At 39.6% G+C, this 16,331-nt stretch overlaps 1 protein-coding gene across 2 annotated transcripts in view; it reads right to left on the minus strand.

The window, feature by feature from the left end:
* Nucleotides 1-127: 127 nt before the first annotated feature.
* SLC35F1 (solute carrier family 35 member F1) overlaps nt 128-16,331 on the minus strand; it is a 225,431-nt gene continuing 209,227 nt past the window's right edge. For both annotated transcript variants that reach the window (XM_036380227.2, XM_054514297.1), the window contains exon 8: nt 128-4,197. In XM_036380227.2, the coding sequence (XP_036236120.1) occupies nt 3,973-4,197 (225 nt within the window). In that variant the 3' untranslated portion in view covers nt 128-3,972. The remainder of the gene's footprint in view (nt 4,198-16,331) is intronic.

Here is a 16,331-nt window from a genome sequence, read left to right on the forward strand (position 1 = left end):
TAACACCACACAAGGGGAGAAGCCCTGAGCACAGCAAAAAACTGCTCCCCGCAATTCAAGATTTACACTTCTGAAAAATCATTTAAGGCAAAGATAGCAGAAAGGAAACAGTCAAGAAACCACTAACCCCGCTTTCATAAAGCATTTATTTTTTTTATTTGAAAACATTATACAGGCATTACATTGCCACAGCCAGTCCATATAGGTGCATGCAAATATCAAAATGGAGAAAGATTTATTCAGCTTCTCAATGCAGGATTTGGGGTTGGGATTTTGTTTGCCTGGTTTTGGTTTTGGTTCATACTTCCATCCGCGGTGTCAAGATTAGTGTGCTTTATTATGGCATTTAACAATAAAATCCTACCCATGGGGTAAAATTTATATTTGTAGCTAGCTCAGGAATACTAAATGGTTGTCAAAAAAAAAAAAAAGAAAGGAAATGATACTACACGCTTGTCAAAATGTTAATAGCACAAGTTAGCAATCTCTACACTATACATTGAAACTTCTTCTTATGACACAGTGGTGCAAAATTTTCAATTGCTTGGTCTATCATTGTGTGTTTCGAAACTTGATAGCTGGAACAAAGACCAGGTCTGTCTCCCAGTGAGGGTTTTCATCTGGTATCAGAAAATTCCATCAGTCTTGCTAAGGGCTGCCCAGGACCAGCAGAATCAGAGAGTTTCAGTTTGTTGAGGCAAGGAGCTATGCAGAGCTAGAGACGTCCTACGCACACGGAGAGTAGCTGCCGTTAGATAGCTGAGCCTTTGCTGGTGCACACTGAGGGCTCCAACTGCAGAACACAAGCAGGCAGAAGGAATGTTTTCCTCCACTAGACCTCAGTTTTTCAGTCAACACAGTTCTTTGTAAAGCTATACTACTGTTCTCCTTCGAGGTCCATCCAGGACTAGCGCGCTGGCACTAATCCGAGCATCCACCTTGTTTATGGGGAAACACAGCGAAGCAGCCCCGCTTTGCACATCAAACTCCTCCTGCACCAGAAGCACAGGGGATGCTGGCTGGCTGCAGAGCGCTCACTGAGACATCCATAACTTATTCCTGTACAACAGAGCCTTTCAGAATAGCCTGGTGGCACCTCTCAGCCACCCATGGATTGCAACCCCTCGTAAGGAAAAACTCCCAGCCCCGTGACCCGGCCGGGAGCTGCCTCCTGCCCAGCTGTTTCACAGAAGACTCTAACAAACGTCTACAAGTTAGTGTCAGAAAAATGAGGAGGGGGAGGCCGAAGGACTACAAACATTTGGCTTAAAAATAAATACTAATAAGGAAATTAATCAAAACAGTTATGCAAAAGGAAGGAACTGTAAACATGAAACACACATGCGCACAATCCTCAAGGTTCTCAGACCAACACGGGGACTAATGCTCAGAGAAAGGTATTTAATTGGTACAAAAGGTAGCAAAAAAGACTGAGATGACAGGTGCCCACCAGTGTGCCTCTGGGTACCTGAGGGAGCCATGACTGTAATCAGACCCCTTCTCCTGGGGTCGAATCCACCTTAGGTCAAAGCTCTCACAGAGCTTGACCCAAGGATCTTACCCTGAAGTGTCAGGTACTCTTTCTTCTGTGTTTTTTACTTTTTTGATTTAGACTTTCCTTAATATCCCCAGAATACAGACTCTGTTTTTCTGCAGGAATCTAGTGGGGCTTTTTTTGTGTTTTTTTAATCCTCAATAGTTTAAGAAAAAAAAAAGTTCAGAAACATGAGTGCTAAAAAGATTAAAAAAAACCCAGAAGACAGGAAAAAAAAAATCATACATTTGTTAGTTTAGTACCAAGGCATCTTAACCAAAACTTTTGGGCTAGTTTTGGGCATGATTTGGCAATACTGCAGAACCTTCCCTTAGGTGCAGCAGGGTTGTGGCAGACAGCCTAAACACAGTGGGAAAGAAATGACCTCTTCTCCACAGTAAGAATAAGATACCACATACTTCTGCTGTTCAAGAGCATTTTGACATTTGCCACTTCATGTCTGTTATGCATATATAAACTTCTCTCAGTCTGCTTCAGGGAAGTTCCTTCTGTATTAAAGCAGAACAGGACTGTAAAAAATGAATGTTACCTCAGCAGAAATTCATCCTGCTTGGTTGAACTGTGTGACCTTTCTAATCTCCAATGTATAGATTGACTTTTTTCTTCTTTTTTATATAGGAATAGGTAAGTTGTATTTTTCAAACATGAAGGCCTACATTTTTGCTTGAAACAGTCCTTTTCAGCAGAATAACATTCAAATCAAATTCACCTTCTATGCCCACAAGCAAAATATTCATCAACCATGCCGTAAACTCCATTTTCAAATACGATGAATGTATACACACTTTTACAGCACTGTTATGTCCTTCTTAAACTCCTTCTTTCTGAAGATCCTGAAGCATTTTAAAATAACTTGGTCCCATAGCACCTCTATGAGGTAGGTAAAATGTCATTATTTCCATATATACTGATTGGGAAACTCAGCCACACAGAAGGTAAGTCATGCCCAAGGATTCATGCAAAGATGTGGCAGATTGGTGAATAAAACCAAGATCTCTCCTAGATTCCCCATCTATTGCTAGACACAGGAACACCTCGTCTTCCTTAATTTTAAATTACAAATAGATAAAGGATATTGAAATAATGATTTCCTTGTACTGGGCTCTCAGAGGAGCAAACATACAGGCAAAGATGGATTTTTCATGGTGGTGACTAAGATTTTCCCCATTCTGGTAAGGCTCCTGAGGCAGAAGTACAGTTGTATACAGAAGTGTGGAGCACACCCTTACTATTTTCACACGTCCCCAGGAATGTAAGAAAACTGCTGAATTCTTCTGCTTGCTTCACAGCTAATGAAAAATAATTGGCTGCACCCTGCCAGTAAAATGCCTTTGTGCTACTGTAGCAACACCAGCAGATGGTCCAGTCTTTCTGCTCATGAATTCCTCCCTTAATCTTCCTGATTTTTACAATCTGTGGGTTTTGGTGAAAAACTGACACATTTCTAAATAGCTATTGTTAGAATAATGAACCACGGGAGGCTAAGCAAACTGGAAGAGCAGAAGGCACCCTCGATGCACTGAATATCTAAAATAAGTGCCCTAATCCACATGATATGTCATCTTTCCATAGAGAGGTACAATACATAGGAAACTAGAAAATGTATTTTTTCTTTCTACAGGTTAAAATTTTAAAAGTAAGAAATCTGTGTTGAATCACGACTACAGAGAAATTGACTCCCTGTCACCTGATGCAGAACCTTGGCCACTAGGAAATCTGCCATGGATCATAGAGAGGTCAATGCTTGAGTACTTCACTTCTGCAAATATAGAAAGGCTAAAATGCTCGCCTTATACCTATTCCTAGAATAGAGACGGATATTGTAAGTTGTCCCTTCTCTGGATTCATGCATCAGATTACCTAGAAAGGGCAACTAGACAGAGAGCACAGAAGAACTTCATTGTATTTCCCTCACCAAATCCAAGGTGCTAGCAAAAATGTGTCAGGGGGTTGTTACCACGATTAACCCATCTGTTTTGCGCAAACAAACAAATTTTAGAGAGAAATTAACAGTGACTGCACAAAGTATATTTGCTGTAAAAAGGCATTTTTTCCACAGCTGGTGTGGCTTAGGCATAACATCACTCTGTGTGTGTAAAACACCCTTCTATTAATTTTTTTTTTTTTTGTAATTTCATCTTATGTATTGAATATCTTTCACAGGTAGTTTGACATTAACTGATTCCTACACAGCAGTTTGTATTGCAAACATGCTGCTCATTTCGTAAACGAGGGACTGGCATCTCCCTGCAAGGAACACCCTGGAACAATTGATTTGTGTTTGTATGAGCTTTCCTTATTTGCTACCTTGCAGCTCACCAGTGTAACTGCACCCGGTAAATACCTTTCTCTATGTACAATACAGAGATAATGGATATATGAGCTCCACTGTCAATAGGTGATCAACAGCCCTGGGTTTAAGCAACTCTAACGTGAGGCTCCTCTTCTGTCTCCTGCCCCAGGCTGGTGTATGTCACCGAAGGCTCCATCTGGCTGCTGGCTGGCAGGTCTACAACAGGTCCAGAGGGATTTCGGAACTGCTTGTACACCCGAGGATCCTGGGCTACGTAGGTGGATGTGGAGGAGTAGAGCATCAGCCCAACGAGGATTGTGAAGAATGACAACAAGTAAAGTCCTGAAAACTGAGTAGAAATAACAGCAGAGTCGTTAGACACAGCACCAATTACCCTGAGTTCATGAAGACCTAAAGACAGGGTTAGGCATAGATCCTTGTTTTGGCATGCGCTGCACAGGTCAAACTCCCTATCATTTGGATAGTGAATTTTTATGGGAATGACTCTTTGAAATTTAATTTACTCTCACCAATTCCTCTGTCCTTCATAAACAAGAGCTAATAATTGCCTTCCCCTGGAACAGGCATGTTAAGTATTGACTGTCTGGGACCTGGGAAAGCTGAGTTTTGGTTACAGATCCAAAGCTGATTTTTTCATGCTTTTAGACAAGCCAGCTACTTCTCTGAGTCCAAGTTTCTCCAGCTCCAGTGCGAGGTACCATCATTTACAGTTGTCACACAGGCAGTGGACAAATCTGAAGTTAGTTACAGCTAAAGCACATGTCTGTGAAGTTAACATGCTGTTAGAAATATAAAAATATAATTAAATAATAATTTCAATAAGAATTTTAAATATATGTATATGTATAAATAAAGGCACTTAAAAACTACCCTTAAAAACTACCCTGTCTGCAGTATCTCTTGCTTGTGAATAGAAAGCAGCTGCTAGAAGATCTAATGTGAGTTTGGACAGGATGAACTTCAGCTGTGAAACGTGCTCTGGGTCAACATCATGAGGTTTGAAAGTACACAGGGAGGGCAGTTAACTGAAAGCTCAAGTACACATATTTTGGCACACAGCTTCACTAGATCAGAGGTCAGCCTGAATTTTCTGACATATACAGACTTGTGTCTGAACTAAAAATACAACACAAAGAACCTTTCTGGCAACTCATTAGCCCTTGCAGATAAAGCTAAAGGCAAAGACAGGGTTTCAAAAGCACAGACCATTGGGTACTAGCTTTAGATACTGGGTTCTGGCTACAGGGGACACAAAAATGGCTTTCAGCCCACATGACTTGTCTGTTGATCCCAGACTACAAGTTATTTGTTCATGCATGCTGTGTGTGAGAAACCATGAAGGACAAATTGCACAGCCACCTTGTTGAGGATATAAATGATTTGTATTCAGTGGAACTTCTAGAAGTGCCTGTATTCTGCAGCTGTCCGGAATCTGTACCTGAACACCATCAACTACTTGCAACCTGCTATTAGCTGCTCCATGAGGTACTTCAGGATTTTATGTAAAGGTGTCTGCAAGTCTGTTTGTTAATCCTGACTGACTCTGCTTTGATGGATGCCCCATTTGTTTCTTCTGGATCACCTTAGCACAGCACAAAATAGAACGGACTATATTATCTTGAAATTTTTTAGCAATTCTGTCTTTTTTGCTTAAAGAAATTATCATTGTGGAGAAAACAAATTTTACTTAAGCTAAATTTGTAGTGATGTTAATTTGTTACTGCTTCATAAACCTACAAAACCTCCATCTAGCCTCCTGCCTGAGGAAGCATTTGGACTTTTTACAGAACCCTCAGTATCTCTGAAAGCTTTGGTCACATAACCCATGGTGATAGGGTGATCAGGTCTGAGTGTGTTTCCCACATCCAGTGTGCATGTTCAACAGGGAAAATACCATAATGGGGAAAGTTTTTAAAGCATGTGAGAAGGATTAGAGGGTAGGAAGAGTTTTGCTTTTCATCAGCTTTTAATTGTTTTTTAACATGTATGCCACCAGGCCCTCACATGTTGTCTGGCAGCACAATTTGATGAAACCACCCAGCTGTCCCAGAGTCACAGAGACACTGTTGAGCCTCACCTGGTGCCTGCTGAAGGATTCTTTCCATGTGACACAGCTCTGATAGGACTGTTAAGCTTACATCTCCCCCATGTGGCAATCAAACACAAGTCAATAATTTCAAACTTCTGGTTGATTTCTCCCCCTTGATTTTCAGTACAATTTTGTTCTCAGCACTTTCTTCCCCTCTTTCACTTTGTATTTGAACTTGAGCATCACTTGGCAGCAGTGAAGCTGACTAAGCTGAAGAAAATCTCAGGAGCCAAATGCATCTAGTTTCCCATCCCTAGTTTCCCACTGTCCCTTATTCCCACCTTATGCTTGAATTTCTCACCCCAGCCAGCCAATTGGCTTGGCCCACTGCATAGCCAGAGTGCCAGCCAGATCTGTGATTGCCTCGTGTCCTGCTGTGAGGAATCTGTGGGGCTTCCAGCAGCTAAATATGCTTTTTTCTTGTTCTAGGAGCTGTCCAGACAAAATCAATTCATTTTTGAATTTGGTTCATGGCTCCAGCTCTACCATATCCCCTTTCTCCTGGCCATACCTCTCATTCCTCTCTCAGAGGCTTTTGTCAGATAGTATTCTTTCCATGGTAGTGTCCTCCCTCATGGCAGCTCTCCAGCCTGGGGGGAAAGGCTTTGGGCAAGCTTGGGGAAATCTAAACAAACATCTGTGAAACATTTGTCTTTGGTATCTGTGCACAGCTACTTCAAAGAGACCTGGAGTCCAACAGTCCTATGACAATTCCTTCCTTTTTACCTTCCTTAGAAACAAGGTTCAGGCTGAATTCATTTATGCAGCAGCTCTCTGCAACACTGAAGTAGAAAGGTAGATAGTGAAGTTAATATAGGAATATATACTGAAGTACATGGCAAATCTCTGTTTTTTGTCAATACCCAGTCAGACTGATCCAAACCTCTTTGAAATAAATGGGTATTTTCCTCCTATTAAAACAGCAGTGAATCCATCAGTGCAATGGAAAGATGCAGACCTAGTTCCCAAACCCAAAATTTGTTGTTCACTGTACTATGCTCCTCAGACTCCAGCTGAAATCTGCGATTTATGGCAGATAAGATTTCAGGCACACTCTACTACCATGTAGGTTTTGGAGGTTTTTTTAATATTCATCTGCAAACCTCATCTACTGAGATTTGCTATTAATAGACAGGAAAAAGAAGCACATTCAAAACCAGAGAAAAGAGCCACTCCTTAGAAACGAAGTGAGGGAGGATCACTTTTCATTGCCACTCTCCACACAACTGCAGTACCAAACTGTAGGTTCTTGGGAAGTGTGTAATTCCTCTCTCTGCCTAAAAAGCTACTTTAGAATGATACTGTGCTTCATTTTACTCTTTCTACAGAGAACATATTTCCTCTAAGAAAAAATATTTTTAAAATATCCAGATTTGTATGCCTCTCCAAATCCTTCCCTCCATGCTAAGCAGGATAACTACAAAAAGAGTAACATGGTGAAGGAAACTGGTTAGCTCAAATTAGCTAATGAGTGTCACACACCCTAAACAGACTAAAATTCAACCCATGTTTCCATATCATTAAACAGTTTTACTGTGGATTTCTTATCTACATTTATAGGTACATATGTATTACATGTGTAAACTTGCTCATCCATGAAGCTTATTGAGAGACCAGATGACTTTGTGGTGTGGTCAATGATCTAACAGTCTTGAGTCCCGGATTGGATTTTCAACCTGTGAATTTAATTTGTGAATCACAATGATTTTTTATGATCCTCAGTTTCTTACCCATTTAAAAGAGATAATAACACTTGGTTACTGAATAAATATGAGTTTACAGAATAAAAATGGGGAATAGGGATCCTCTGAGGAGAAGGCAGAGAGCTCCTTTGCAGGGAAAGTGCCTTACTTACAACATTTCAGATTTCATCACTGACATGAAAAGCATGTGCCAAAGCTTTTTTGCCAGTCAAATCAAATAGTTAAATCAGCTCTACAGATCTGATCATGTCTACTCTGCTCTGACATCTGTGTGTCTATAAATGCTTCCCCAATCAATAGTATTCAATATGGATCATAAAATGATATTCATAAATGTTAAAAAACTATGAAAACACACAAAAAAAATCTTCTCTAGATACCATTTAGTACCTGTGGTAAAAATAGCCTACATTAAACTAACGTTACCTTTCAGCATGTAAAAGGCACATCTTTGGTGCCTGTCAATTTGAAGATAAACACACAACACAAAACCTAGACAAATATAACATGGTAATATGCTTAACAAGATTTGGTTGGCCTATCAAAACAAGCACAGATTCTGGTGAGTGGACATTTCTGGTATTTATCTGAGTTGTTCATTAGGAACCCAGTATTTGACTGGATCCGCTCAGTCAGGTTCAGCAGATGAGCTTATGGAAGCTCATGGCTTGGCTGCAGGAATAGGGGCATCACTCCAGAGTGTGCAGCTGCAGAACCCCACCAGGAAAACCACCGCAGCAGCAAACTCCAGCAATCACAGCAAATGTAAGGTGAAATTACTCCTTCTGTTACCAATGCACAAAGTCTTTGACTTTAAAAAAGAAAAGAACCCAAACATATCTGCAGTCCTACATAAAACTGTAGATGAAGTTCACAAAACAAAATTTAGCTTATATATGTAGCATTTTTGTGGCAAGTGAATCAAAATAATGAGTAAGCGAAGCATCCCAAGGTACCTAAAATAAAGAAGTTGAGTATAAAGGCACCTGAAAACGTAGTATTTTTAAAAATCCAGAATAAACTATTAAAACTTTCAAAATTTACTCCCTACTGGTTTTTATCCTCTACTTTTTACTGTCTGTCCATGTGAAACTTGTCTTTCATATATCCTGAATCACTACGGGTAAAGCGCTTCTACCATTTCGTCTTGAGACTCTTATGCTTTAAAGTAACCCACTTGGAAAGGTGGGAGAAAAGGAAGTTTCTTAACAGGGAAATGAGTGCATCTGATTTCATTGTCTTGAACAGTGATTAGGCAGTAACAGGAGAAGAAAAAAACAGAAAGAAAAACTATTTAGAAGTTAGTAGATTCATGCTGGAGAGAAAAAGCCAGTCTTCAGTACACGGGTCATGAATATAGAAGGGAAAGTCCAAAGAAACATGCATGGAAAAATCACATGGAAAAATCACATCTAGGAAAGGCTGTGCTGACTGACTCCTGCAGAGGGAATCTGCAGACAAGTAGTTCTGGCTGTCACAGATGTCCATGTCCATGTTACCACTGACACCATGGCAAAACAGTATCCAGAGTGACAAAATGAGACAGATGTGAGTCTGCAGAAAAGCCCATGCAGACAAAGAAATTCAACCATTTGCTAATTTTGGGTTTTCGCTCAGCCATCATGATAATGATCTTGAACATTATTGCAATGGTTATGAAAATGCTAATTCTGTTTTACTCAGTCCATTGAACTGGAAATAGTTGCAGGAGCAGACTATTTGAGCTGCAGCACTCCAGCACTCCATTTGTATTTCAAAACAGCAGCCACACACTGAATCTCTTTAGGTAGTATGAACCCCAGCTCCTAGCCTATGGCAACTCAACTGTGCTTTTCAAGTCTTTAAAAAAGGTTTTTTTGTTATTCAAGTACTAACTGAAAATTTATAATTGTCATGTTTCACATATTCAGTGATAAAGTATGAAATGGAATAACTACCTTTTTCTCTACCTCATCTGGCAGTTCTCCACATTTTGGCATAAATGAATAAAGAAATCAGGTCCATTAATTCAAGTTTTAAATCTCAGAGAAAAGTGGCCTCCTCAGTATTACACTGATGAAGAGGGGTAAAAATGTATGTATCAGGTGGAATTAATCTAGTTCCATATTTCTGCTGGCACCATCCATGCTCTCCAGTTCCACCACCTTCTTCCTTCCCATCAGTGGGTCTGTGCAGTGCAGTGAACTCTGCTTTCCAGATTGATTCAGTTTGTAGCATACGCTGCACAGCCCATCAAAGCTAAGGCCAATAGGTGTTCTTTCACTGACTTATGGCTTCTTCCCCTGGGTAATTTCACACATGAATACCTGAGCAGGCTGAGTGAAGGGAGTTAAAACCAAATTTCTCTCATTATCTTTTATATAGCAAACAGACATTTCAGACATTTCCACTCTGTTTGATAAATTGATTGAGAGGCTGAGCTTCTTTCCACAATTTTCTGTTTTCGCCTCCAACATAGCAAATGAAGCTCACCGTGACCAAGTGCAGAAGTTGCACTGTGGGATGCACACTCTCTCCAGCCAGCAGCAGCACCAGAAGGCTGAGGGCTCTGAGAGCTAGGAATTCACAGAGTGCTTTCACTTGCCTGGCTGGATGCTGCAGCCATATTACTCTATTAATAGAACAGGAGCCAGCATCCCAGTCATAGCTCGCAGCGCTCTTTGGCGACCGCCTTGGATCACACCCAGGAGGATCTGACTGACTCTGTCTTGGATCAGCACTGTGCCTTAAACTACTGCTGACTATTTTTGTCCCAGCCTACAAGGAAGATACCTCTTTGGGATTCAGAGCCTGATCTGCTCCTCAACAGAAACTGAAGCAACCTCCAACAGTGCAACACTGTATTTTGCAACCCCAAATGGCATCATACACACCAGAAGGGTTGCTGTGGGTTTTCCAGACTGCATTGAAAGGGAAAAAACAAATTCACCTGAACCTTTATGTGTCCTGCGAGATCTCTCAGTTTTTAAGAAATCTCCAAAGGGACTCAAACCACTGAGGCATGGTTCAGAGTGCCTTCCCTGCTCACCAACTGCAGAAGTTGGAATGTCTGAGCAGAAATGTTGGTTCTCTTGCTGAGTAGGGGCACTGGACAGCTTCAGTAATGATGATAACTTCTGGACAGCAAGTCTGTCCACTACCAGCAGGATTGTATTATCTTCACATTTAAAGACCTCCAGCTATTTCTTAGGCAAACCATGCGGATAGAGTCTTAAGTGATGACTTGAAGTCCTACCTTGCTCTCTGAACACAGCTGGGATGAAAAGTGGAGTGTGTAGCTAGTTACTCCACATCTTTGATCATCATTGAATGAAGGAGGTTTGTCTCAACACATCACTCATGCCAGCAGAACCCAAAGCAAGAAGTTTCAGGTTTGCCTGGACAACAGTGAAAACCTGACACTGCCCTTGTTGCCATTTGGTGAAAACAAAGAGGCCAAAGGAAGTTTTTCTTGTCATTTCATGCATGGCAGAAAGGCCATACTTCTCAATTCCTGATGCTTGCTTGCACTCTCAATATGATCTAACTCAGATGAAATGCTGTCCATTACTATGGCTTATGCTGAATTGTAAATGTTGCATAGAAACCATGATGACAAGGAACCAGATGACACATTTTCTGTATTTTCCAATTTATTCTGTTCTACTGCTTGCATGTTTTACTCCATGTAAAACATACTGATCTATGCTTTCTGTCATACAGCAGCACCCTCTTTTTCAGTTCTTGAATTATATTTGCTGGTGGGCAGAGTTTAACTGGTAAGAGTGTGGTCTGTGGGAAACACCCTAGCTTTCTTACCTTTTAGATGCTGAGGTTATCTACAAGAGAAAAAAATTAGGAGGGTTTACTGGAAAACTGTCACCAGAGATTCTATTAAATTCTTAGGAAACTTAATAGATTTCCTGGAATTCATTGGTGGAATGAAACAAACTTATGGAGAAAACGAAAATAGCATTTTGGGGAAAAATCTATGAGCTTGACATAGGCAGCTGTAAGGCAAATACTGATTTTGCACTAAGCTGCACGATTTCATGCTTCTCAAATGGCATCCTCAGAAAAAAATAATAATAGCCTGTCATTTCTAAATACATGCCTGATAGGGCAAAATGTTTGTGTGAAATGGCTTATCTTCATTTCCTGAGTGCCAGGAGAGATGGGAACGCTGCTTTCTCTTCTCTTTCCCTTTGTTGCCTCTGACATCAGATGTGGAGAAAAAAGAAGCCTGTGTTCAGTACCCCTGCGGTACCAGCACTCTGTCTAATTAAAAAGTGCAAGGTAGAATGAGTCCTGCAATCTGTTTTAATCTTATCTATGTAGGAAAGAGATTTTTATGTGTAGTTAAAACACTTCTATTACATTTCTCTAATTTCCTGTAGCATCATTATTATGGCATAAAGGGGCTTAATTTCTGGTTGTTTTATATCAATTACTTGACAAGAAAGTGGTGAAGGACCTATCCTTTCAGATGTTAATACCAAAAGGAGGAGCACAACAGAAAAGCTTATAAAATCAATTTTCCCTCCCCCCTTTTACCTTTCAGTATTCTTTGTTGGTTTTCTCTATCAGCTGCCAGTTGCCATGTGTCCTTTTGGGTTTGTGTGTAAGTATTTAATATAGCAGCAGCTGTCTGCTGTAATGATTCTCTATTACTGTACATGAGGCTAATTGTGCTCAGTGCATTCAAAACCACAGTTACAATAACTGATTCATCTTGGATTCTTTGTTTATATTTTTCTGCTGAATCTAGCAATACATTCCTGTAGAAATTCCTTCCCAAAAGGTGTTCTTTCTTCCTGGCAATGGAAATTTGGGGCACTCCTACCCTGAGAACCAAGGACTATGCAGCTGCAGTTACTCTTAGGATGAGTGACCAGGCCAGCTGTCTGGAGGGAGTGTGACATGGCTGTTTCATGTCAGGGCTCTCTGCAGTGTGACACATTTGCTGCTGGCAACGAGAGGCCAAACTTCAGGAGCTCCAAGAGCTCTCAGTTGAGGTGACTCTCAAGGCAGGTTCATGAGGGAATCAGAGTGGAGAGCATGTCCTAAGCTGTTGAATCCAACCCCTCATTACTGCTTACAATCAGATGAAATATTCCATCTGGCAAATCCTTCTCATGCAAGCATTATTAGGGATTTTTTTCACTTCCCACTAACCTATTTGAATTTATCCTGGAACCTCCCTGCTATGATAGCAAAAAAATCCCCCTAATTTCTATACATTTTCAGTTTCCACCAATATGTACTTGTATCATTAGATCAAATAATTCTCATTTTCTCCCTGTGAATTTATAGATTAATTCATGTATGTTAAGGTTCCATAGTCCCTCCCAACCCATCAAATCCATGTTACACACAATAAAGATTATTTTAGGGATCTGCATATTCAGTACTTTGGTAGGGGCCATATGGTTACTCTGTTGAGGCTTTGGTGCAGATAAAAGAAAAGCTCTGTTTGGTGCTCTCGAGCTGACAGAAAAAAAAACCCTATTGCTACAGCTAGAAAAGTGCTGTCCCTGAGACAGTAAGTTGTCCTGTCCTATGGCATTAGCACTTCTTCATCAATACCAGAAATACCTAGACAGACTCATTTGGAAACAGCTTTGTCACGACCGTGCTCAAATTCTTCCCATCTGTTGCCACAGACACTGCCTCGCACTTTGTGCTTCACAGCATTTCTCAATGTCAGCCAGTTCTGGATGCCTGATTATTCTAATTCTTCTCCCTACTGAGGGTGCCAAATCTATTACTACAGTCACTACACAAGGCTGGTCTTCAGACCAACTCTTTGGGACCTCCATCAGCGAGTTCCTTCGAGCATGCTGTTTCTCTCTCAGCACATTGCCTTGTCCTTTATCCTCATTAGCCAGTTTCTCACCTGGCTTCCAATCTTTACATCAATAATCCTGTTCTTTAGCTGATAATTTTCTGTGCTGCACTGTTCAAAAGCCTTGCATATTAGATCTACCATTTGACTTTTCCCTACGAAAATCTGTTAAATTATCAGACAGGCACCAGATTTTGACAGGATTATCTGTCTTGTGAGAACAAGCTTATATTTCATCTAATTTTCCATTTATCTCCATGTTCCTAATTATGTCTACTTTTGATTTTATTGTCTACTTCATATCAAATTTGAAGCATTCAGATTATTGTGTTCTGTTTCTACTTCTGACATGGTAATTTCCATTTCTATTAAAGATGGTGCATTGTCCTCACATTTAACACTCATCCTTACTGAATATTACAGAAGGTCCCAATTTGTTTTGGTGCCAAGTGAAGGTTGTTTAATTTCTGCCCCCACTGTCCTTGAACAGCAAAACTATTTCTTCTCTTAATATACAAGAACTTTTTACTGCTTGTTTCACTTTCTTCTTCATTGTCAAGTTTGGTTTCTCTTTTACAGTAATTAGACTTCACTCATTTTCTTTTTTACCTGCGCAGTATTAGTTTTCTTTTGTGATTCTTTTTTTTTCTGTTTATTTCTAAGAGTTTTTTAAGCAGTTTTTTTTGTCCAGTTGCATTTGGAGTTCTCCCTTACAAGTTTTCCTCTTGTCTTTAAGATATAAAATTCATATTACTATAAGTTAAATCTATTAAAAATCTCCTCCAGATCCATTATGAGCCTTTTTAACAGTGTTCCTTGCTAAACTTAACTCATGTATGTGGTGGGAATAATTCCAGAAGTTTAGTCCAGCTAATAAAATTGCTTGTCAGCAGTGCTGATGTCAAGCATCCATCCCATATCATGGGTTTGAAAGCTTCCAGTTTAGTGGGAAGGGGGAGTTTAGACAAAAGAAGATGTTTTTGTTTTTTTCTAGATGTTATAGAAGCTAATAAAATACTCCACTGGTTATACTGAAAGCATGTAAAAGTGATGTTTTCTAACTGATTTTTTTTTTTGTGTGTTGATCCATTCCTCCATTCTGGCAGGCAAGTGAAGCTGATGTGGATGTTTTAGCCCTGTATGTCAGTAGCATTCACTGATTTGGCTGGTAGGAGGCACAACTGGAATAAGCTCTTCAATTCCAGTTGTATACCAAAACAGATTTTATGTATGTTCCTTCCTGGCAGCTCAGAGACCACGGCATAACTTGTAGGCCACACATAATTCTTTGCACACTTCCTAAATATTCTACCTTATTTTCTGGTCACTTCTTGAAATAGAGTTTACTCAGTTCCATAACAAATTTATAATGAAATTATTGCATTTAACCCTTAGCATTTTCTTTCAAAGATGATTCTGTCTACATCTCTGAGGAACTTCTAGTCTTTGTTTGTTTCCATATGCAAAGGTGAAAATAGCATCCAATTCAAAGAATCATAATTTCAAAATCTTGTAGATTTTCAGTAGCTGAACCTTGTTTGAGCTTTTGAATGCAACTGCTGCCTTGCTAATTCATTACTTCTCTTTTTTTTTTTTGGTTTCTCTCCTGGGTTGCAAATTATTGCTGAGATATGTAACTCAACAAATACATTGTACTCCCTTGTCTTCAAAATATGCTTGTCTTGGGAAATGCTGAGGTTTTTATTTATGCTGATTTTTTCCTCCACAAGTAATTACAAAACTTAGCCTCTTGGTCTTTGCTTTCATATTCATTGAGCATCATTTAGAAAAAGTACGTTGTCAGTAAAATCCATCTCTTTAGATAGGATGGCTTCACTATGTTTTTTCTGTCTGCACATTTTCTTGGGATAAAGAAAAATGTAGTTATTTGCTACAGTATTTTTTGCTCTCTGCAGTTTGCAATCCATTTGCTGGTTCTTTGATATTATGCATCTTTATTGCTGTTATCCCCCAGCTTTCCTTTTCCAACCCATATTCACCGGCACCTTTAAAATCAATATAGTTTTGTTGAAGATTTATCATTCAAGAGTTAATTCCAGTAACAGGAAGAGCTCCCCTAATACATTTGAGCTCTCATACTGTGTGAGAATTAAAAGCTATTTACTTCCTTGAAATTGTAACAACTACACTTCACAATGTACTCTTGTTGTATACTTAAGAGATCTCTGAACAATTCCCTAATAATTTCTTCACTAATTCCATAAATTTTACATTTTAACACTTGAGGTATGCAGGAAGGTGTGACACTAAGAGATAGAAAGATGTAGTTCCAAAATTACCCACAATAAAAAGGGGGTGGGTGTGGTGTTTGCTTTGGAGTATTCTAAGATCAAGACACGTTCACTTAGCATTTCTGTTTTGGTAATTGGGCATTTTCAACAAAAATGCATTTTCATAGAAAGCTTCAAAACAGTTCTGTTGTGTACAGTCTTTTAACATGAGACCAAATGAAAAAATCCCAAGATAAAAGCACTGAAAACAAGCTAAAAAACTTGACATTTAGATGAGCTAGTGTCTGAAATATATATTTGAAATCAAAGCTTTTATCATAACTTCTGCAATATGAATGCCTCATCATTTACACTGTTCTTGATGCCTTCCAAAGAGTGAGTATCCATGTTCCACTATTCATGCTTTGGAACTTATGAATCTATTGCAAGATAGCACTGCAAAAGGAAGACATTTAAAAATGCAGTATTTTGAAAAAGCTTCCATATCCGTGCTGTGTTGTTAAAAATCTGTCAGGCTGTGCAACATCTTAGTGGAAGACACTTTGTTTTCCAGCTTCTACTCTCTTCTGTCAGTTTACTTCATAGCTTTTTTAT

Source organism: Molothrus ater, chromosome 3 (assembly GCF_012460135.2).
Source record: "Molothrus ater isolate BHLD 08-10-18 breed brown headed cowbird chromosome 3, BPBGC_Mater_1.1, whole genome shotgun sequence".
NCBI classification, from domain to species: Eukaryota; Metazoa; Chordata; class Aves; order Passeriformes; family Icteridae; genus Molothrus; species Molothrus ater.